Source organism: Chroicocephalus ridibundus, chromosome 1, assembly GCF_963924245.1.
Source record: "Chroicocephalus ridibundus chromosome 1, bChrRid1.1, whole genome shotgun sequence".
Taxonomy (NCBI): Eukaryota; Metazoa; Chordata; class Aves; order Charadriiformes; family Laridae; genus Chroicocephalus; species Chroicocephalus ridibundus.
Window position 1 is genome coordinate 23,776,309 of NC_086284.1, and position 22,489 is coordinate 23,798,797.

The 22,489-nt window shown below is 41.1% G+C and overlaps 1 protein-coding gene across 2 annotated transcripts in view; it reads right to left on the reverse strand.

Annotated features, from left to right (window-relative positions):
• Positions 1–21,237, reverse strand: part of SACS (sacsin molecular chaperone) — a 64,998-nt gene extending 43,761 nt beyond the window's left edge. The window contains exons 1-3 of one of the 2 annotated variants that reach the window (XM_063331224.1): positions 21,029–21,237; positions 20,147–20,176; positions 693–1,247 (exon numbers count right to left, since the gene is read on the reverse strand). In XM_063331224.1, the coding sequence (XP_063187294.1) occupies positions 693–751 (59 nt within the window). In that variant the 5' untranslated portion in view covers positions 752–1,247; positions 20,147–20,176; positions 21,029–21,237. The remainder of the gene's footprint in view (positions 1–692; positions 1,248–20,146; positions 20,177–21,028) is intronic. The other variant, XM_063331218.1, reaches the window with a different exon arrangement.
• Between the last annotated feature and the right edge of the window lie 1,252 nt (positions 21,238–22,489).

The following is a 22,489-nucleotide window of genomic DNA, read 5'->3' on the forward strand; positions in this document are numbered from 1 at the left end:
ACTCAGGAAGCCAGTGGAACAGAGCCTGAAACAAGTGAGCTGTTGCTAACAGCAACTTTCTAACACAATGCAAAGCCCACCTTCTTAATACACAGGAAAAAACAGGGGCTGCACGTTAGAGCATTGCACATCAGTGGGGATTCTGCAGATTGCAAGGCTGAGGCTGGAGGCCGTTGTCTTCATGCAGGCCCACTGATAGCAAATAAGAACATTTCTAATTACAACTTAACATCCAAATAAACATTTATCTCACAAGATTTGTTTAGACATTGTTCACACAAGGAACTTGCTTTGCTTGCTGTTAGAAAGATTATACATTCTTCACAGTAAAACAGTATGTTGAGTTCAAAGTTAGGCAAGTGCAGGAAGAAAACTTGTTTTCAAATAATGCTATAGTGAATGTAGACTGTGTAGGTAAATTGAAAGTCAGACTATGAATCCATTACTCACCGGAGTGATGAATTTTTTCAAGCAGTTCTCGTTAATTTCACAGAGACCATTCACAAGTAAATGCAGCAGAACCTGGCACCTATGTATGATTTTGTAACTTCACAAATGAATTTCACCATTAAAAGTAGCAATTTTCTACAAACGCTAGGCAAATTTCAGATTCAGTCTTTAACTTACTGACCATGGGCGTTCGAGCAAGAACATGTCAGAAGATTCTTTCAGGAGTTAATTATTTTTTTTACCTGTTCTTATCCTCGATCTCCATTGTCTCTTTTCTTTGATATCTTCCTGATAAGTACATGAAGCAGATATTGGATTTATAAATTAGCAAATAATTATTTAATCTTCTATGCTTGGTGGCTCATCATCTCTTCAGTGGACACTAGAAAGCCCAAGCATGTGAAGCTCAACTCAGTGTTCACTCCACCCCTGAAACACCAAAGAAGTCTGTGTGCCTCACCATCTGCTACTTCTCCAGTCTTCTTTTAAAACCACTTGCTTAAGTGTTCACAGAAGTTCATTCTCTTACAGTCAGGAACAGACTTAATAGGACAGGTCTCAGAAAGCACGGAGGTCTTGTTTAGTTTCTTTAATGTAATTCAGGCTATATTCTTGTGCAATCGTTTTATATTTATCCTCTGGAGAAGGAGAGGAATTCTGGAAGCTGCTGTTTCTGCTTTGTCTTCCTTTTTTCTGGAAGCAGGCACAGTTGGAAGAGTATTTGTGAGGGCCAAATTCTGACTTGTCTTCTCCCTCACACCTGCTAGAAGCCACTTCTTAACATCAGCTCAGGAGTTCTGGAAGAAGAGACACAAGAGAAAAGGAGTGGGTCATTAACAAAAAACACAGTTGAACCGAAGGGTATGGAAAAGTCATTTCCTCTGAGGGCATAGTTGCAGTTACTAGTATTAAGTGAGTCATGATGCTAATTATAAACTGCCTTGTGCATTACAGTACTTGTATGCGCATGGAGAACTGAAAAAGAGCAGTGAGGTTTCCTGCTTCTCCTCCACTACAGTATCATTCTATCAGCAAAATAACTAACACATGTAGCTGTAAGTATGCTGAATAAATGGGCAAGTTTTCAGTTTCTTCCTTTGCTTCAGTATCTGCTTTAAAAAAAAAGGCTCTAGGATATATACTACATCCTTGACATAAAATTATGCCATCAAAGAAAATATCAGGCTGGGCAGAACATTTATGGAGAAGGATTTTGCCCTTCTACTCAAATGGCTTGCAGCTAGGGGAAGAGATTAACTAGCTTGCATGACTTTCCATAGGGAGAATTCGAAGTCTTCCCAGCTAATCCCCTCTCCCAGCTATACAGGACAATAACTACCCTATGCTGCATATACCTTCAGGAACTCTTTCCTTCAAGCTGACACAGAGAATTTTTGTAGCACCACAATAGTATTTAAGTGAGGCAAGGCGTGTGCTGTCAAGCAGCAGAAACCCTTTGATTCAATATACATGTTGTTACCCAAGGACAATATGTTTGAGAGAGCCGGGAGGATGACAGTGGCATTCCGTTATTGTTCTGTCTCTGTGCAAATGTAAATCCTTCTCTGAGCCCCTGACAGTGTTGGCAAGTCTTTTCATAATGTGCAGTTGCATATGTCCCTCTTCAAACAGTAAGAGAGACATTCTTTCCTGACCCAGAAAGGGAAACAACTGTGGCTAAATTGCAAAAGGTGAATTAGTTTACTGCATAAGTATGATACTGAAATACAAATGGTATGAAAGAAAGGAGGGTGGAATTTGTGGCTTGAATACCTTTTTTTAATATTTGGGAATTTACTTACTCAGTTAGTAAGTCAAAGTATATAGACTGAAGATGAATTCTGAATGCATGTTTACCGTGAAAAGCATCATTGAGAATTTAACTTTGCATACTTTGTTACTCAATGGCTTCAATATAAATTTTTCTTTCTACAGATGCTGAAATGTATATCTAGCAGGTAATCCAAAGAAAAGTTCCACACTGAAGTCATACTTAAGTAATACAGACTTAAGCAAACAGCCATGCCAGTCCAGCCTCATTTGCCCAGCTATGAATGATTCCACAGGGGGTAAAACCAGCGCAGCCTTGCCGCACACTGGGTTGCAGCTGGGAGGGGAGCACTAAGGAAAAGCACCTTGCCTGCAGTGGAAAGCCAGGCTCAAGGGGGTCCTGGCACTCCGTGGTGCAGCCATAGTTGGAAGACCAGGCCAGTTTATACTGTTTCGCCTCAAAAATCATTAGTAACCAGACATGAAAAATCTTTAAAGTTATTTGAGCAGCTTCAATTGTCTTGGGGAATTAAAAAGAAAAACTAGGTTTATAATAGAGAGCTAATTACGACTTTAAGATACAGCCTCTCCATAATTAGTGAGTGACACACTTTCTCGGACTGCATTCTATTTCTAGGCTTGGCCTTTCAAAGATTGCCCTTTATTATGTTGCCGTGGGGAAGCTTTTTAACTCATTGCAATTTTGTGCATGATTTCGCACATAGCACTGTACATGACTTGCCTGCTGACAAGACTCTAGCTAAATCCATTATCTCAGTAAGTCAGTAATTGCTGTGTTTCTCCCAGGACACTGAAAAGCCCCTTGTTTCAAAAGAATTGATATGTTACTTGCTCTTGGTACCTATACACCCTAGGAACATAGGAATATCTTACAGGATTTTCGACAATGACACCTTGTCCAGAAAATGGATAGGTCCAAAGTACCCAAAAGTGGCCTAAAAATTAATTCAATAAATAGTTTGCTTAGCAGAAGAGCAAGCTGTATCACAGCATGAAGTGACATCTCGACAGTGGCAAATCATTCTGATAGTCCTCGAAGGAGCTTGGTCTTGCCAGTATGGACGCGACCAAATGGGGTTGTCAGTTTGCTACCAGATCACATTACAATCCTAGAGAGATTTTGACACGGTCATCTCTCTGTTGTCTCCCATGGTAAGAAAGAGAGCCAACTTGGCTCTCAGATACCAGATACAGACTGACCCTGGCACACTGACTTCCTGACCCTGGCACTTCTTCAATGCCTGATGTGGTCATACAGGTTACCTTATAGCTTTATATGATATTGAGCAGCAATATCTGAGAACGTACCGTCATTGAATTCATTGGTAAAGACACAACCATAAATCTCTCCTGGGGAAAAAACCAGTTACGACCATTGCCAATGCCAATTTTCTACTGTGGGATTTATTAGTTTATAAAGGAAACACCTTTTCCTGGAGGATTTTATATCTGTGTTTAATTGAATTTTGGTGGGGGAGGTTTAGTAGTCAATCTGTAAAAACAATCTTCAGTTTTGTGGGTGCCTGTGATTAGCTGTAGGTATGAAGCCACAGGCATGGGTGCTAGTGCGTAGCTATGCAAATACCTAATTTTGCCTGGAAGTCAGGTAGATACATATATATTAATACTATTCCAGAAATTTCTGGTGTGAAAATCATTGGTAGTTATCTGACTATCTATCTATTTGCACCTCATCCATCCTTTTAATATTGTGATCAGTCTAAATTTCACATACTATAAAAGTTTATTTCCTCAAGAATAACAACTAAATCAAAACTGCTAGTTTTGCTGCTAGATTTTCCAGCAGCATGGAAAGCATGCAAGAACCACCAGAATTACCACAGTCCAAAGTTCAATTTGCAGTAGAAAATCCTCAATTTGTGTTTCATACAGTTTAAAAGCACAATCTGATCACAGAACCGTTATTGGTTATGCTGACTTCTATGGGAATAAACAAGACCACAACAACAGGAGGTATATATATCCTTGAGCAGCAGAGCTATAGTGAGCAGCAGAGCACAAGAGCAAGCCGACCTGCCCAGAGCTGCAGTGGGATGTGCCCAGCCAAAGGTACCCTGTCCATCTGCTGCATTCATCAGTAAATTTGCCCGTACTTAGCACTTGTTTTCAAGGTTCAAGGATACACCGTGGCACAATCGCCTCATGCTAATCACAGCTTCTTGTGGCATCACAGGTACAAATAGTCCACATGTAAAGGGGATGGGGGAAAAGCACTTTTTTGTTTTAGGACATTTCACTCTCCCCAAAATGCTTCCTTAGTAAAGAGTAAATTCAATGAAAATTTACAACTCATCTCATTAACATGACATCAGATTGGTTTTACCAGTAATGGTTTCACCAGCAAATACAGGGAGATGTTCTTTACGGCACATATTAAAAAATTGTATTCTTCTATATTAAACCCATGAGCATGAGAGAAACATCCCTTTACAAGGGAAAAAGCAAGGATACCTGGCAAAACTGAAGGCTGACAAAGGAGTGCCAAAAGAGGCAGAACAAACTAGAAACCAAGCATGCCTGAGGCCTAATCTTTGATCTCAAGTAGTACGGGGTCACCTCAGGGCTCATTTGTAATCTCCTCTATACCCTTATAAATACAGAATGGTTCCACTGTTTCACTTAAAATTCTGCCTTCTCCTGGATTTATGAGACAGAGCATATGACAGGTTTAATTCTCACAATTAAAATCCCACTCCATGAATTAGCAGCAGTAGGTCTGAATGAGCCTAAACCACACTCGCTATGAATCCAGCAAGGACGGGTGAACAGAATGGACAGGCGATGCTTTGTGCTGCCACACCGTCAACTTTTAACACTGTTAATGTGAACTCTACTATTGCACATTATGACACAGTGCTCTATGTGTAGATGTGGAACAGGATACAGAAACTTGTATAGAAATGAACCTGTATATAACCGTTCAGCAAATTTAGACTCTAGTGTTTCAATCATACAGGCTTAAAGACAGCCTGAAATAGATCTATCTGTATACAGCCTGCATTCCAGAAAAAGCAGATAAACCTCGAAAAAAAGACCATCCAGGGGTCAAAAATCTGAGGAGACAAATACCTCTTAAATACAAATTCTTCCTGTCAGTGCACAAGTATACTAGCTGGGTTCAAAATGCATTTCTATCAAAGGTTAAATTAAATTCAAGGCTATCACACAACTGCAAGTACCACACAAATGTAGTTGCTTCTCGGAGATAGCTGTTCTGCAGAAATTTGATATGGACCTGATACAGTGTAATAATGTGCCAGCAAACTAGAAATGCTGGAAGTAAAGTAGATATGTCTTTCATATGTTTATTGTCTAGACAGTTCTGGTGCAGCAAATTCAACTGAAATGTCTAGTCCAGGCCATCAGCAGATATAAATCAGTGCCATCAGCGAAGTATATGGCTCTGCATTTATATTGTTATGCACTACATGAGCTTTCATGCTTTATCACATACAATTTTAAAATTAAAAGTAAACTAAAAGCTTTCAAAAATGCCAATACTTCAATACTATTAATACTATTGATAGTATTTTTACTATTGATGGTATTAATACTAAATTATTAATGCTATTAATGTTATCATGAATAAAAATGCTGCACTTGTTGGTTTTTATATAGAGGAGAGATTGATAGTAGCTGTACAAAAGTGCTTCTTTTTCTAGAGTGTGATGGTGTTGATGCATTTGGCAAGTAGGCATTGTTCCTTTGTGATGAAACATGATAAATATATGTACAAGGATAAAAATATTTAACACATGAAAAATGGGGAAAATGTTGTAGTCATTGCTTTTTTTGGACCAAATGTTGTTGTTTATGCCTACCCCTTCCAAGGCCACACCAGCAATAGAAAGAGCTGCAACTATCCCTCTTAGATCCCATAGAGGGGTATAATCACTGGCCATCAACTCCTTAATTGCCACAGGTGCCTAGAATAGCAGAAAGTTTGATAAACAAAGAAAATTCCTAGCTAAACCTGAGTCGATGACTATATACCACGTAGGGATTGAGGCGGGTAAAACCCACAGAAGATTCTGCCAAGCTAATTACAAATCTGGGAATGTATTTAACCTTGACTGCATTGAACCAGATACCCAACCAGGTATTTGAGAGACTGTAATGACATACAACGTACCACTGTATCTTCATTTCCAGTCTGTCTGTAGTAAATCATCTCCAGTGCCTCAAATTAAAGCTAAAAGAAAACCCCAAAATGCACAGTCAGAAATCGTATCACACACCAAAAGGATGAAGGGAAGGATCCATCCTTCCTGATCCCTGCAGGGATCAGCAGAAACTCAGAAGCACGGCTTCAGCCACAGTAACCCCAATCTCCTCTAAAACTGACTTATCATATACCAAAGATATGCCTGTATATATTCATATATTAATCATAGAATCATAGGGTTGGAAGGGGCCTCTGGAGATCATCTAGTCCAACCCCCCTGCCAGAGCAGGGTCACCCAGAGCAGGTTACACAGGAATGCGTCCAGGCGGGTTTTGAATGTCTCCAGAGTTGGAGACTCCACCACCTCTCTGGGCAGCCTGTGCCAGTGCTCTGCCACCCTCAGGGTAAAGAAGTTCCTCCTCATCAATGTCTCTGAATGTATTATTTTTGACTTCTCTATCTGCTCAAAGGAAAAATCCTGAGGCAAAATGATTAGAATCATAGAATGTGTTGGGTTGGAAGGGACCTTTAAAGGTCATCTAGTCCAACCCCCCTGCAGTAAGCAGGGACATCTTCAACTAGATCAGGTTGCTCAGAGCCTCATCAAGCCTGGCCTTGAATGTCTCCAGGGATGGGGCCTCCACCACCTCTCTGGGCAACCTGGGCCAGTGTCTCACCACCCTCATTGTAAAGAACTTTGTCCTAATGTCTAATCTAACCCTGCCCTGCTCTAGTTTAAAGCCATTGCCCCTCGTCCTATCGCTCCATGCCCTTGCAAACAGCCCCTCCCCAGCTTTCTTGTAGGCCCCCTTCACCTACTTAAGTATCTTTCACTTCATTTTGATGCCAAAAATGGATAAACCAGAGAGAGCAAAGCCAAAGCCCTTACAGGCAGCAGGCCTTGTTCAAAGCGCCAGCTGTCAGTGGGCAGTTTAAACAACATTACAGCACTGATCTGCAAGTCCATGAAAGCAGTGGTTCAGGCTGTTTCTCAAAGTCGTTAGACCCAGCTCCCTACCTCTTCAAAGGACAGTATCACTAATGCATTAAGTCAGGCAGGTATAACGAGGCAGTCTGATCATGGCACAGAAAGTTCTGTATTCACGTCTGCCTACCTCCAGAGTGTGCCAAGACCCATCCGCAGAAAGAGGAAGCGCTCCCCAAGATAAAAATCTCCAGCAAAGATTTGAGCGACGGGAGTTTTGTCATAGAACAAAACCAGAACAATTTAGCTCAGTGCTCACATTTCTGAGGAAGCGCAGAAAAGATTGATTTATGAAGGTGTTCTAGGAATTAATTGCAACTGGTTTACATTTAGGCAGCTTTAACACCTACTCAAACCACAAGACTTTGAAAAGAAAAAAAAGCTGCACCAGCAAGAGTGTGGGTGAGAGCAGAGACAGACACAGTGCTCATCAAAACATACACCAGGGTCCACAGCAAGTTCAAAGCAACGTTGAGGTCTGTTGTCTGCAGCAAGGTGACATTAGCTCCCTTACAGCTGAGGGAACCCCTTCTCCGGCTCTTTGCGTCACAGCACGGTGGTCATCTGACAGTCACTGAAATTTCTTAATTGTTAAAACTTCTTTATTACTGAAAGACAGGTGACGATGTCCAGCAGCAGAAAGTGAAGTTAGCCCATAACAGTAAATAGTAGATTTGGTATGGATACATCTATAGCACATACTGGAAAACAGTTGAGAGTTACCTGAGCAAAGGGAGAAGCTGCTGCCTCCCAAACCTGAAGCAGTGGATCAATAACGATCCAGCGCTGCAATAAGCAGAGCTGACGCCCCGACGGGTCTCAAGATGAAGGCAGTATCTCCTCACAGCTCAACACTGCGAGAATACATCAGCTAAGTTCATTGCTATCCCAAGCCATGGAGTAGACGATATTTGTCTCAGGGGCCAAAGAAAAAGTACTATACTTATTCTCAAGAATAAGGCTAAGTTAACTGAAACCAAAAAATAGGTCCCGTGCCAACTTCATCTGTTTCTTTCTCAAAGGAACAAAGGAAATGGAATTCTCAACAAGTAAAAGTGCTTAACAGAAGATTTGCAATATTTTAGTTACGGAAAAGGTGACTCAGGAAGTATGACTACATGCAACAATATGAAAGCTCTAAAAATGATTTAATAAATATGACTTATTTACTGACAATATTTGATAAATATGACTAACTCACAGTTTGATTCTGTGGTACTCAAATGATCTTACAGTAACCATTTGGGAATGTGTGGTTGAATTATGTATAAAGGATCCTTTTATCAGAGTTTGATGAAGCAAACTTAAGATACCCAATGAAAATGGCTCGGTGATTTCTTAGCAATCCATAGCAGCTGGAGAAAAAGGCTTAAAAAAAACCTGAGGGAAAGAGCCACGTGGTTAAAACCTCACCAGAACTGCTGTTCTCCAGAAACCTGGGGATATTTAGACCTCTCCTCTGAAACTGAATGCAGTGGGTGCCACACAAAAGGACAAGCTGTGCTTAGCGTTAGTTCTGAACCATTTGATGGGTTTTCCAATGAGACAGGAAACCGAGGCTGTCTATGAACCATAATACAGAAACCTAAAGAGCTCCGCAGTCAAAAACATGAACAATGGGGCTATTAAGCTGAGGAAAAAAATAGCAGGAATATGGGTTATGACTTGGCTGCACAATATGATGCCATTTAGAGATGCCCAGCTTAATTGATAAGCTCTGCTTGCCCTAAAGCAGCGTACACGAAGTCCAACCTGAACACTGGGCTAAATGCAGCTGCATAATTTCTAGTATCTGAGCGAGGCTGGAGCGTCTACCACAGCGACACATGGCTCTGTGCAGACTTGCCAATACAAGAGTTTATGAATTATCTAACAGCGGGATGTCAGTCTCGCGAGTCCCTGATGAGAAACCAGATTAAGGACTGGGTAAGAACTGAGCCCTTGTACATAAAATACTAACATTTCAGAATAGTTATGCCAGCAGCAGTTTTTGTTAAAGTCTCTTTAAGTGGCACGGGGTTGGAAGGAAAAGTAGTTGGTCAAGCGTTCTGAAAATATGAGTCCGTGGGGGGGAGCGAGTACTTTTACAGATTTCTTTCTCCTTGTTTCTGTTTTAATTAGATATTGTTTGGATTGCTAGAATGATTCTTTTAGCTACAGAAGTATCTCCCTTGAGCACTTTTCTAGATGAGTAACCTGGAAAACTCACAAATTGTTTTGCAATAGTGCTAGTGGCTGAACTACAAAGAAAGCCAAATATCCTTCATGTTTACGTAAAGGCCTTTTACAGGGCGGTACACAGAACACCGTTGTAACAGATACAGGAAGCCTAAGAGTGCACCTGAAGCACACTTTGCAGAAATGCACTTAAGATGAAACAGTAAATGAACTTATTTTAAAGATGAACTTAGGAAGAATATTTCTTTACCATGAAGTCAGTTATGCTCGAAATTCTGAATACCTAATCTTAGCATCGGAATTCTTTATCTGTTTTGCCTCCTACCTTGTAAACTACTAACAGGCAGTTCAGGCTTAAGTATACTGAATCAGAATACAGCTTGTGTTGTTATTTGTTTTAGATGATCATAAATAATTAAGTCTTTGTCTATGTTCAAATGTCTAAAGCAGAAAAAAATATACTTAGGAAGATTTCTTATCTATTAAGTAAATCAAACTCCAAATAATTTTCATAAGTAATCCATACAGATGGAAAGTTATCCTTTCACACAATGTTTTTAAAATATTTTTTTTTATTTTACCTTCAAGTGAAGGGTTTAGCTATATTCAAATCTTCCTGCTGATCTTACTTCAACATTTAAATTAAGAGCGGATGGGTTCAGATCTTTTAAAAAATTGTCTCCAATCAGTAAAATGAATTGATGTTTGGTTTAGGCATTCCCGTTCCCTGAACACTGTGTCACCTCAGCAATCAATACGATAGCTGGCCTCGCTCCCTTCTCTTGCAGCACAGATGGCCAGGAAGGAAGGATGTTAGCCTGCTGTTCGGAGCCGTTGTGTTCTTAGTTGGACTTTCTGTCTTCTAAGGACAGTTCAGGGTCTTTTTCATTGTTATGACTGCAATGAAGGTTGGAAAGAATTGCTTATAACAGTAATTTGAAACTCCTGAGAAGTAAAGCTGTTTCAAGTGCTGAATTATTTATTTTTTTTCTCTCATTAAATGAGTCTTTATTATTATATGGAGGTTCCCCCTTTTGTTTACAGATATTTAGATTCAGGCAAGATTGACAGCCACAAAACACTAACCTGTATCAGATATACATAAATGGGATTTATTTATTTATTGTATGAATGTGTTTTGCAGTATCTCCTTTTTTAAGGTTTGAGGTAGATTGAAATTCTCAGACCTACAACTCAGAAATCTGCATTTGACTGACAAAAACCTGGCAAGGAAATTTCAAGTCTTCAGTTACAGAATATTACAATACTTTGACGGAGGGTAAGATATTAGCGGCTCTCAAAGGAGCATTCAAGAAGCCAAGTCGCCTTCTAATACTTATCCTGTCCTCAATTACTATTGCCTGTGATGAGATAATCTTGATAACATCATAATCCTGACAAGTCATTCTCTCCTTCAGGAGGTATGAGATATGCAGACAGCCTTGGTTTGAGGGATCTCCAGGTGAAACAAGTGTGTATTGCTGACATAACTGCGTCTAGCAAAACTGAGCTCTGATTCATCGTGTCAGGGACCTTCACAGCAGTTTTGGACTGCAGATTGTGTGCAGTGTACCACTTCATCGAACGATGCATCTCTTACTCTGCAAAAGCTTCCAAATGATTTCTGGGCACAATTTGAGATATGGCCTTTTTATTTATAAATGCCTCATGCATAACTTATAACAGAGGTAAGGTAACAGAGGCAAGGAGCGTTGCCATTTATTTTTAGAGTTCAGTATGGGGACTGAGACGACATGGCTAGTAGAAAAAAACATGCAGAAACTGAATTTCCGTAACTGAGATAGGAGTTAAAGCTAACTCAATCTAGTTGGCAGAAACTAGATTATCTCTGTCCAAGAACTCTGGAACACAAAATTGCAGCTTTAGTAGGAAATACTTTTAATAAATCAAATGGTGGTTAGTACTACGTGACTGGGAAAAAGTGATCTGGGCAACTACAGATCCTTTGTGCAACATAAATAGCATGCAAAGCTTTAGAAAGTAAAGACTAATTAAAGATGTGAAAGGAAATGCAAAATAAGTTAAAAGACAACAACATATGCAAAGTCAACCTAATATCTTCTGTCGAAAAATTATTTTCCAGAGAAAGGATTGACATAAATCTCATCTTCTGAAGTTTAGAAACACTGACCACATTGAAAACTATCAATTTAGCAGGAAAAGATGGAAATTATTACAATAATGTTAGATACAGAACCAGCTCTGTGACAGATGGTTATAAGAAACTAACGAGAGTTCCCCAAAGACATGCCTTGAAACCACAGGGACAGCCAAGAAAATCAACAGCCTGTCCTCTCAGCAGAGACTGAGAGAAACTGGCCTTTTTTAGCCAACGAGAATGAAAGAAAAGATAGCAAAGAAAAAGTGAGATTATCCTTTCTAAAGCTATTAGACAAGTGAGCACAGGAAAAGAAGTCATCCTATTTAACCTGTAAGATCCTGGAGGCACAAAAATATAGAGGTTTAAATTATCCCAGAGTCAATTGAGCCTAGAGTGGGGAAAAATGAATCATAACAGTGGTGAGGTTCTCAGGCAGTCCTCCAAAAGGAGATATAAGCAGAGAAAAGTGTCAGCTTTGGAGACGGATCAGCTTTCTTCCAAAAAAGACTCTCGGAGCCTATGACATCAGAGCACTGCTCTCTTCCAGGAGATCCCTTCCAACCCCATGGAGCTCCTCTGTGCACAGCCAAGCCCTGGGAATCACTTGGGACATCTAAGCTGACAGTGTCTAAATTTGCGTATCTGGGAAATGGCAGCTGAGAAGGGGTGGGACGAGCTCTCAACTCCGAAATTCACATCTACCCTCTTACCTGAGAGCAGCTGAGTTCACTGGCCTGCGCGGCATGTTACCAGGTCACTGTATTCACTCCTAATTTCTCCAACAGAAACAGAACAACTTTCTCCAACTAGACAGAATTAAATGATCTTGTATTTATGGTTTGGGAATACTTTTCTGTTGTCAACAAAGCATTATTTTCATGAAAGCTCACTCATGCATCTCATATTTGCTAAATGTATGGGTCTAAACCAAAAATGAATTGATACATTACATCAAAAATTGCTTTTAGTGTAGTCTCCTAAAACAGAAGCTCACTCTGATGTTCAGTCAGCCAGCAGGGAATTTCAATGTTGATGCTGAAGATTTTGCTCTATTTGCTTGCACCTGGACATACCAAAACACTGCCCGATTTAAGGCAGAAGAGGGAAACACATCCATTTTGCCTTGCACCCAGAAATACCACAGGACTGCCTCATTTAGGGCAGGAAGAAAAATATTTTGTAATAGCTGTTTGTTTGGTATAGTTGCATAATAGTATCAAATCTAGAATAAAGGTACTATCTGCAACTATTAGGAATCATATAATCAGCAACCAATCTGCAAATACATAAACTACTTGAATGAACAGACCAGACCTGTGAGAACAGGAGGTATTACTTCAGACCAGACTGGTCCTGACCTATGGAAAAGTGTATATAAACACCAGCAGTACCCAGCGGCACTTGGGGAAAACAGAAGAAGCCTTTGTTAATTCCATCTTCCTTCTTTGAATGGCTCTCGAGTCTGGCCAACTCAGCCTCAGGGACTAAGCAATCAAAGATTGTGGCCATCAGGGCCAACCAGGCAGCATCAGATTGACAGTATCTTATCACAGAATCACAGAATGGCAGGGGTTGGAAGGGGCCTTTGGAGATCATCTAATCCAACCCCCCTGCAAAAGCAGGTTCACCTAGAGCAGGTTGCACAGGAACGCGTCCAGGCGGGTTTTGAATGTCTCCAGAGAAGGAGACTCCAGACCTCTCTGGGCAGCTTGTTCAGCGCTCCATCACCCTCAAAGTAAAGAAGTTTTTCCTCACATTCAGATGGAACTTTCTGTGTTCCAGTTTGTGCCTGTTGCCCCTTGTCCTGTTGCTGGGCACCAATGAAGAGTCTGGACCCATTCTCTTGACACCCGCCCTTTAGATATTTATAAGCATTGATGAGATCCCCTCTCAGTCTTCTCTTCTCTTCTCCAGCCTAAACAGAGCCAGGTCTCTCAGCCTTTCCTCATAAGAGAGGTGCTCCATTCCCTTGATCATCTTCGTATCGTCATCTTATACCTTGGGCTTGACTGGCATGTGAGATTAATACTTGGTATTTAGTCGTTACAGTACTTGTGTAAAAAATGGCTTGCTTGAAGTGTGGAGACTTGCCTGGTGTCTCAGAAAACTTCCTTCACAGCAGTTCCCATTTCCCTAATAATAACAGTCCAAACATCCCAGTACCAACCCCAGAATAACAAACCTAGAAACGGAGCCTGCAGCACCCATTAGCAGGACCTGGTGTTGCCGTAACACCGAAGTAGCTGAAAGATTGTCCATTTTTAATACTTCATTACTAAAATAGAGTTCTAAAATATTCTTGGAAGAGGGCAGTAATGAGGAAAGGCAGGGAGGAGATAAAGGCAACTGCAATTTCCTTACTTCCCGTTAGCACGAGCTGGTAGGGACGTAGGGCCGCGTTATGCGATGTGGTTGCAGACACAAGCTGCACAGTGCTTCCTCATCATCCTCATGTGATTCGGATCAGCGTGTAGCAACCGCTGAACTTTTGTGGGAGAAAATACTGAGAGGTTCACTTGAAAAAATAACGTGGGAACATTACAGACTGTTATTACTAGCCAGTCAAAAAGGGAGGTCAGCTTCATGGTGCCGTAGCAGAGCATGAACGAGGGCTGTAAAGGCTTTGAAAGTGAGGATAGGCAGCTCATGCTTCATGATGAGGAAAAGAGAGGAATCGAGCAAAGCACTGAGCAGGGCAGCCTTACTCTAGTGGTTAGTCAGGAAAACCATTTGCACAACAGCATCTGGGTCAGTATCAGCAGAGCAAGACTGCACAGAAAAGGATGTTGTAATATTTAAGATCCAGGACTGACAGAAAATTCACTTTATGCAACAAGGTAAAGCCAGAGGCAGCCATATGGCAGAGCAGAAGGGTTAAGAGTTCCCATCCTACCCATAAAAGACCACCTACATTTACAGAAATGTATATAGCCTTTAGACCAGCTGGACACCATCTCTCTTGCCATCTTGGAAACACATACAGCGCTTAGACTGTATCTACAGTACTACAGCCCTCTGCCCCAAAAGCAGGATGTGGTTCCCAGTCTAAATGGTGCCTCTGACTCACGTGTGCTCAAGGTCAGGACCAGGCTAGATCTGGGCCACAGGCCCGGTGTGTACCCCTGCTCCTGGGTCGCTGTTCCCCATGTGACATCCCTACGGTCTTGGCAGATTTGCAGGAGTTTTGAGGGAACAGTAGGGCTCTTTTTAGGTCAAAAGGTCTGAAATAATGACAGGTTGTATAAAAATGGTACTTTTATAGCATAAAGTCACTACCACAGAGTTGGTGCTGCGTGCCTCCATAACTCATGTCAAGGAGAGAGGCAGGTCCATAAGAAAGAAGTGGGGAATATCTTTCAGGCTGTCTTCTTTCTCCAGAACGATTCCATATAGCAGCCAGACAAATCTTCTTGCAAAGTACAGGGAGCTGTTTCAGAAACAGACTCGGAAGTGACACGAGCTCCAACGAGTACTGTTCGTTTACCTGGCAAAAGGTGTTGTTCAGATCAACAGATAAATACTTCTGAAGTATTTGTTGCAAGGCCAAATTTTATTTTCGGTTGCTAATATTAATAAAAAATAAATACATTTTCTTTCTTCTCTTCTGTTCCACCAAGCCTAGTTTCTTATAAAAGCAGCAGGAAGAGGCTCTGAAGATCACTACATACTTATACAAGTATGGAGAGAGTTTGACAGACATGACCAGAAGTATTTTCACCTCTATGCCATTTGTCAGCCAAAATTGACGACAAATGGTATGGCATTTTCTGTCTATGACTAGCATGCTTTTAAGCAGGGAATTTATCTATATGAATTTCTTCTTCATAAGTAGGAGGGCTTGTCTCTAAATTGGGACACACTATGCTGAAAATTTTCATCTAGGAATGCCAAATGTTGCAGAAGCAAGATTAACACAGAGATTTGGCTTGATATAGCATGCCAAGACAGTGGGGAGAAAATCTTTTAAAAGCTGAGAATACTTAACTCCTTTGCTGATGCTGCAAAGCAGTGTGAACGCTCTGAAATGCAGCCTGTTTGTTTAGCAGGTGTCATTGGCAACAGCAACTGGTGCTGAAAAATATTCGTAGAAGAAACCGCCAAGATTTGGTGTGTCCATGATTTGACATCTCTTCCTTTTCTTCTATTGCTTCACAACATATCTAATTCTAGATATTACTTTCTAAACAGGTGTTTCAGTGCTCTTTTTTTTTTCCTAATTAGAAAGGTTAAAAAGGCAGCTTAACGCTGAAAGCAAATGACCAAGGGGCTGAATATGGATGTTTCAGCATACAAAACAGAAATATCATTATCCACGAACAGCTATCTTAAGCAACAGGGGCATCATAAACTTGCAATCATGAGTGTTTGCAGAGTGTTTTGAACTACTTGATTAAACAGCACCTTATTAGTGAAAATTATGATTAATGAGAAGCTTACAACAACAAAGCTCTCTCTGCAAGCACTGCAATAGAAAGAAAGAAATGAGAAGCACATTTCAGATTGGAGTTTCATAAATTAATAATTAATAAATAAAGCTCCCCTGAAAAAGTATTTGGAAGATTTTTATATTATAAAGTTTACGTTGGCCAAAAAGAACATGCACTTTGTGCTGTCATTTCTAGGTTGTTTTTTTCTAAAACCTTAAGAGCTTATTGTTATTTCTCTTAATCCAAGTAATATTTTACAACGTGATGAGAGAGATGCCAGAGATCAAGATGAAGGGGCAAGCAGGAGCCCCTGGGATCAATGCACTCAACTGAGTCTGAGCAATGTTGTTACTCCATTACGTTCCATAAAGCAAGCTTCTTTCTATCCAGCTATAACACTGATCCATTAGAGAAAGAGAAGACATGGTCCTTCTCATTTATTATTTATAAGACAGGGCATGCACAACTTGTTTGACATCATCCTTGTCACAGCTAATGAGAAACTGAAATAAATCTGGTTTTGTGGCATCACAAAAGAGATGAAAAAGCTCTTTCAGGTCCAATGATCCATTTTTCTGCAGTAAGGGAGTGCTCTCTAACATACGTAAACAAATTATTTATTGTCTATAATTGTATATGTCCAAAAGTGATGATCTTTCCACCCAACTACTGCTGTTCGGGGGAAGTCCCCGTGTACATATACATACATTGTATAAACATCAAACAACCGGTATGATTTAGAGACATGTGTTTAGCATTGACACAAGTAACGAAAGCAAACCAGAAAGCACTTTAAGTTATTCAACTCTTAAATCTAATTTGCCTTGGTGGATCAACACCGTTAGGCTGAGCTACTGCACGGCACAGGACCGCTGGGGTAACACCAGCCTATGCCAAGAGCCAGGGAAGCATTTCCAATGCCAGTCCAACATGATCATGAAGGTAATGAGGTGAAAATTACTTGTTAGTGCCTGGAAAGAGACTCCACATCACTCTACGGTGCAAAGAAAAATTGCCCTCCAGTGCACAGCCCGCTCCATCCCCTGTCTGTGGACTGCTCTAGACAGAGAACCTGGCTCAGCACATGCTTGTCCTGGTCCATGCAGGCAGGAGCTGGGCTGCACCTCTGAGCTCAAAGGGACCAAAGTGCTAAGGACCTAAGCAGGTTTTTCTTCCCTAGCTCTCGTATTTAGCAGCACAGATACAGCCAGGGCCTCCAAACTCACATTTGGGTAGTAGGAGAAATGTGAGATGCTGCTGGTGGATTGGGGGCAAGCCAGGAACACCGCTGTTACAAAAAGACCTCATGAGAGTTGATCAGAAGTGATAATTCACATAGGAATTGGCCTGGGGCAGAGAAAAAGAACAATATAGAAGGAGAAATTTGAGAAGGAAGGGGAAGGTTTACAGGGGGCTGTTTATGGGGAAGGCACAGGTAGCATAAGCGAGGATTGAGAGCCCAGTACTGCAATTCCCCTTCTCTCCCAATGGGTTTCCAGACATCTCCTGACATTAGCAATTTCTTTCATAGTGCAAATTTTATGGAACAGGATTCGGCGACAGCTGGTGCCTAGTTGTAAAGCACATCAGACCACTCTGAAGCTACTATCATGTTGCTCAAGATCTCAGCTTACATTAGTTAAAACCTGACAATAATTTTGCTGTTAGTGCTGCAAAGCTCCACCGTGTACCATATATAACTAATGAAGAGACAGACAGGTAAATTAGCCTGTCCTAAAACAAGGTACAAGCTGCTCCTTTTGCTTCACTGAAGCTTTAACTAAAACAGGTAATTTAAATACTAACATTATTATTTCCTTCTTCATGGGAGACCAGAGCGTTAAATCTCTGACCTTTACTATTTTCCACCAGCTGTCTTATCTCAAATAGGTGGTGATTGGGATATGCAACCAGCTGTATCGCTCTCCTGTAAGAAAAGAGGCTAAACCTTACCATTGAGAGGAGCCTGGGGCACATTCATGCCTTCCTGAGAGGTCACCAGAGGAGCTCAAAACACCTGCCCCATAGTGTCCTAAATGTAATCATCGCCTACCAGAAATGTAGCCTTTAATTTTGTTTTCACCTGGGTTGAGAAAATTTCTACAGGTAAGTTTAGGGAAGACAACTAAGCCTCATTTATTTCTGGTCTGACATTCATGGCTGCTCATTTCTTCGTGCGTAAACATATGCAGGTCTTCACTGGCAGTGTGAAACCTTCCTTCCTCACACAGCTCTGGTGTACCTCCATCACAACCTACAGCATACTTGCTAAGAATTCCAAGCAATGACTATCTTCTATTGAGCTGGTCAAAAAGGAGGAGAAAAATGCTAATAAACTAGACCATCCCATTTAAAGATTTAGTTCAAGACTGCTAAAATGCAAATATATCCGTTAAATACACGCTTCTAAGAAAAATCTGAATATGGTCTACAGAGAAAATCTACTGCACCAGATTAATGTGCAACTTGTTATATTTCTTAGCTGAGGCAGAAATAATTGCTGAATAATTGTGTGTATAGCAAAAAATATTGCTGAACTAATTAACACTTATTTCTAAAAAGATTAAATCTTCCAAAAGATCATATGCTTCAAAATCTGGCATGTATTTTTTCAATTCTGTGCATTAATCCAAGGGTTCATACAAACTGGGCAGCTAGACACCATTTAAACTCTTCAAGAAAATGCTCTTTTGGATTATAAAAACCTACAGTTTTGTATATTTTAACATAAAAACTAATCCAGTATTTTAGAAACCGTGCTTTTGAGCGTAGGGTCCAACTTGTCCCCCAAACATTGTGAAGCGCAATGATCACTGGCTAATTTTATCAGTTTTCCTGGAAGTGCCCCTGTGTTTTCATTGAGTTTACAGGGAGCCTCAGGCAAGCATGGTCCTCACTTGGGCATCTTACTTCCTCCATATTATCTTTTTTATGAATCTGGGCCTGTTGCCCTGGAGGCCATTAAAAACTCACGTCTGAGAAACAGGCAAACAATTAAGAAAGAGGGACAGAGAAGGAAAAGGTTTTCCAGTTGGCCCAAAAAATGCCAAATTCACCCCGGTGTAATTCTGCTGAAAACAATGGAAGTACACATGAGCTGAACTTTTCCCACTGTCTTCACACGACAGTAGGCAGCCTATGAAACAATTTTATCTAATTAAATTATATCATGGTCCTGCACATTTCCAGTATGGGAACAGAAATTCTCTATGTGGCATTGGGGTTTTGTACCCTTTTTGTATTCTTACAACGCTCACATGACAATGCAAATGATCACTCTCTTCGGAAATGCTGTTCCCAACCAGAGATGCTGCTTGGTGTTGGGAGGGTGACAATCCTGACGGGGGAGAGGAAGGGGCAAGAATGAACACTAACAATACCACAGCCTCTGCATTCACATTCCTTGCTGGAGCACTCCCTGGGTAACGGTATTTTGTTATAAGCTCATTAAGGGCTAAATTGGGCCTCTTTTAATTCAGTTTCTGGTAGCAAGCAATAAGAAACTAGTTTGCAAATAAACAGCTGATGGAGCTGTAATACCTCTGAGAATACGAGGTGAAGGCAACTCCAAGAGCAACGATGGGAAAACTTCCCTGTGGGTTTCTCAGTGTAAGGGAGGCTCTGCCTTATGTTCCCACGGAGGTGACCAGCATGATAGGGCCATAAGTGTGGAGTGACCTGCAGCTACATCACCATCAGGAGCTGCAGTTCTGCCAAGTCCCAAAAGAGGTGCACAAAAGAAGACTTCTCCTGGCATCACCTACTCACCCTCCTTAGCACGCCGGCGCAGGCTGCTCATCACAGCTGCCCCGCTGGTACCTCCCCTGCTGCTGGAGAGAGGTCTCCCAGGGGTTTCTGCAGCGGCTGGGTAAGTACCAAGGTATAACCACAGAGGCCATCGAATAGGGGATATTCTTTGTTTTAGAGCGAATCACCACAGTCTTATGCTTAGATGAAAGCAAAATTAATATTCTCATAAAATAAAAAGGGAAATACTCATTACTTACTTTTTTACTCTGCTGACACACATAGTTTAGCTACAATAAAAAACATTGCCTGATTACCAAAAAAAATTTACTGAGAAACACAGTGCTGTGAACTTGCTTTAGCTCTGCTTTTTTACTTGGTTTTAAAGCTGTACTAGATCATTAGGGCATATGCAGAATAAAAAGCATCAAATCATTCGACGAAGAACAAGACACTGTATTTCCATATGAACAAATGTTTACATTTAAAAATACATACAGCTACTTCAGCTAGAAACAGACCAAAGACAGGAAAATATTCATTCCTTTGAGTAATAAATCATACTTGGCACTCTCTTTGGGAGAGCTGTGTTAAGAACCAGTCTCCCAATGGCAACACACAAAGCTATTGGATTTTCATAAGTTTATGCAATTGCATCCATAAGAAAAAATTAAGAATAGAGCATTTGGCATGAAGTAAGCTTGTGTAACAAATAATTCTAGGATTTTTTTTTTAAATCAAGTCAGCCATTGTAGCGTGAAAATATGTATTGTGTATCCCAGTGCTTGAAGGCAGCACTGACACTGAGCGAGAGGCCTTTGCACAGGGAGGGTGGTACTGCAGCAATCTGCGAGCACGTCTCCTCCGGAGTGGAGCCCAGACAAGCCACCAGGAGGGGAGAACAAGCTCATGTGTAAAAGTCCTACGCTTCACCCACCCTGACAGCGCCCTGCAGCTCGTGAGTCACCCAAAAATCCTGTAGAGACACAGACAATACAGCTATTTGCCTAAATGCACTATTAAACGTGACACAGTCGATGCTCTCTCCACCTGTGAGTGTTAAAAGCATCGGGACACCCATAAAACATCTCCCACAAACAACTGCAGTGACCACGGGATCTGCTTATTGAGCTCATACTTACAGCATCGGCCGGGACAAAGCTCGGTATTTAACTATTTCTCCATAAACTGCTTCCACATGCTTGTCTGCTCATTGTGCCAGTTCTTCCATTGGTTCCTTGTGGTTGACAGCATCTGGCCCACAGAACGATGCTTTTTCCCCCCGCTCTTTTGCAAAATCAGCAGGCTGCGGAGGGATGCGTGACCACTGCTGCAGCAGCGATGTATCCAAACAGCCCAATGCAGCAGAGGCTTTGGCTCCCCCTTCCCAGCCTGGGTTTTTCCTTCTTTGTCTGTGGTTGTTTTTTTTTTAAAGAGATATGGTCCTGACTAACCTCAGGTTTCAGAAGCACCATACAAACTGCAGGCACAGGGTAGCTGTTAGATAGAGAAGGATACCGAGACGGATAACACATTTTGAAGATATGCTATTCCTGGCATAACTTGTGTTTGAAGTAAATGTCTCCCGTAACAGATCTAGTTTTGTGGTTTGTTCTGTTTCATTCAAATTTACTTCCTGGTGTTATGCTGCATTATTTCTTCACTTTTTGCATTTCTTTCAGCTTATACAATAGAAGTAGCAGGTTTTCTATCTATTTATTTCATGCTTGAACTATCCATCTGTGTCAAAGAATGTTTACATTTAAAATATTCACATTTTGAAGAAGTCCCCTCTGAAAACTTCTGTCTGTGTAGCAGCTTTAGTAAAAACCCTTACTGTTCTGCTTCTCTCCTTTACCAACAGTGTGCAATGCTCGCACTCTTTAGGACTGCCTTGGATTAATTTTATTGGTGCTGATTACATCAAGACTCAGAAGTCTGTGTGCTACCAATAGCATCCTGAGTTTGGTGTCTCTTTTCCAAGTTGGCACAGGTAGCTGTTAGCACTTGCTCATTTTAAAACTTAGCTCCTTATGTACTTCGCACTCGTACTCCTATTCATGAGATCAGCGTGGCACGAAGCAGAGCTCAGACGCATTGGGGATCTCAGGTACAACCTTGAACAGAAACAAAGATCAGACTGAACTGTTTAAGGCATTTCTAAGATTTTTAGATCTAAGATCTCTCACCTTAGTCACCCATGTTAACCTGTCAGGTTGTCCTCCAAGGAAAACCAAGAAAACTTTCTTTTGAGAGCTCTTCTAATCTTGCCAGTCCTGCTGCTTTGAATTCCACGTGTCAGTGCAGGGTCCTCTCCGTCCCCATGGGGCAGCAACCCACTGCCAAAAACACACCCTTCCAACCTCTCTCAGTCTTCATTTAAAATGCTATAGTAATATAGAACTTCACAAGAGCTTCAGGGCTGGCCAGAAGAATGAGATCAGGGATTTCTAGGGAATGTGGAGCTCTCTTTTGCCTCTGTAGTCCTTGGCTGCACAGATGATGCACTAGAAATAGCTTGTCTACAGGGTAACGCCTGCAGAGGCAGAGAAAACAGATACTGACAGGAAGAAAACACAGTGCTATTGCAGCTTCGTACAGAG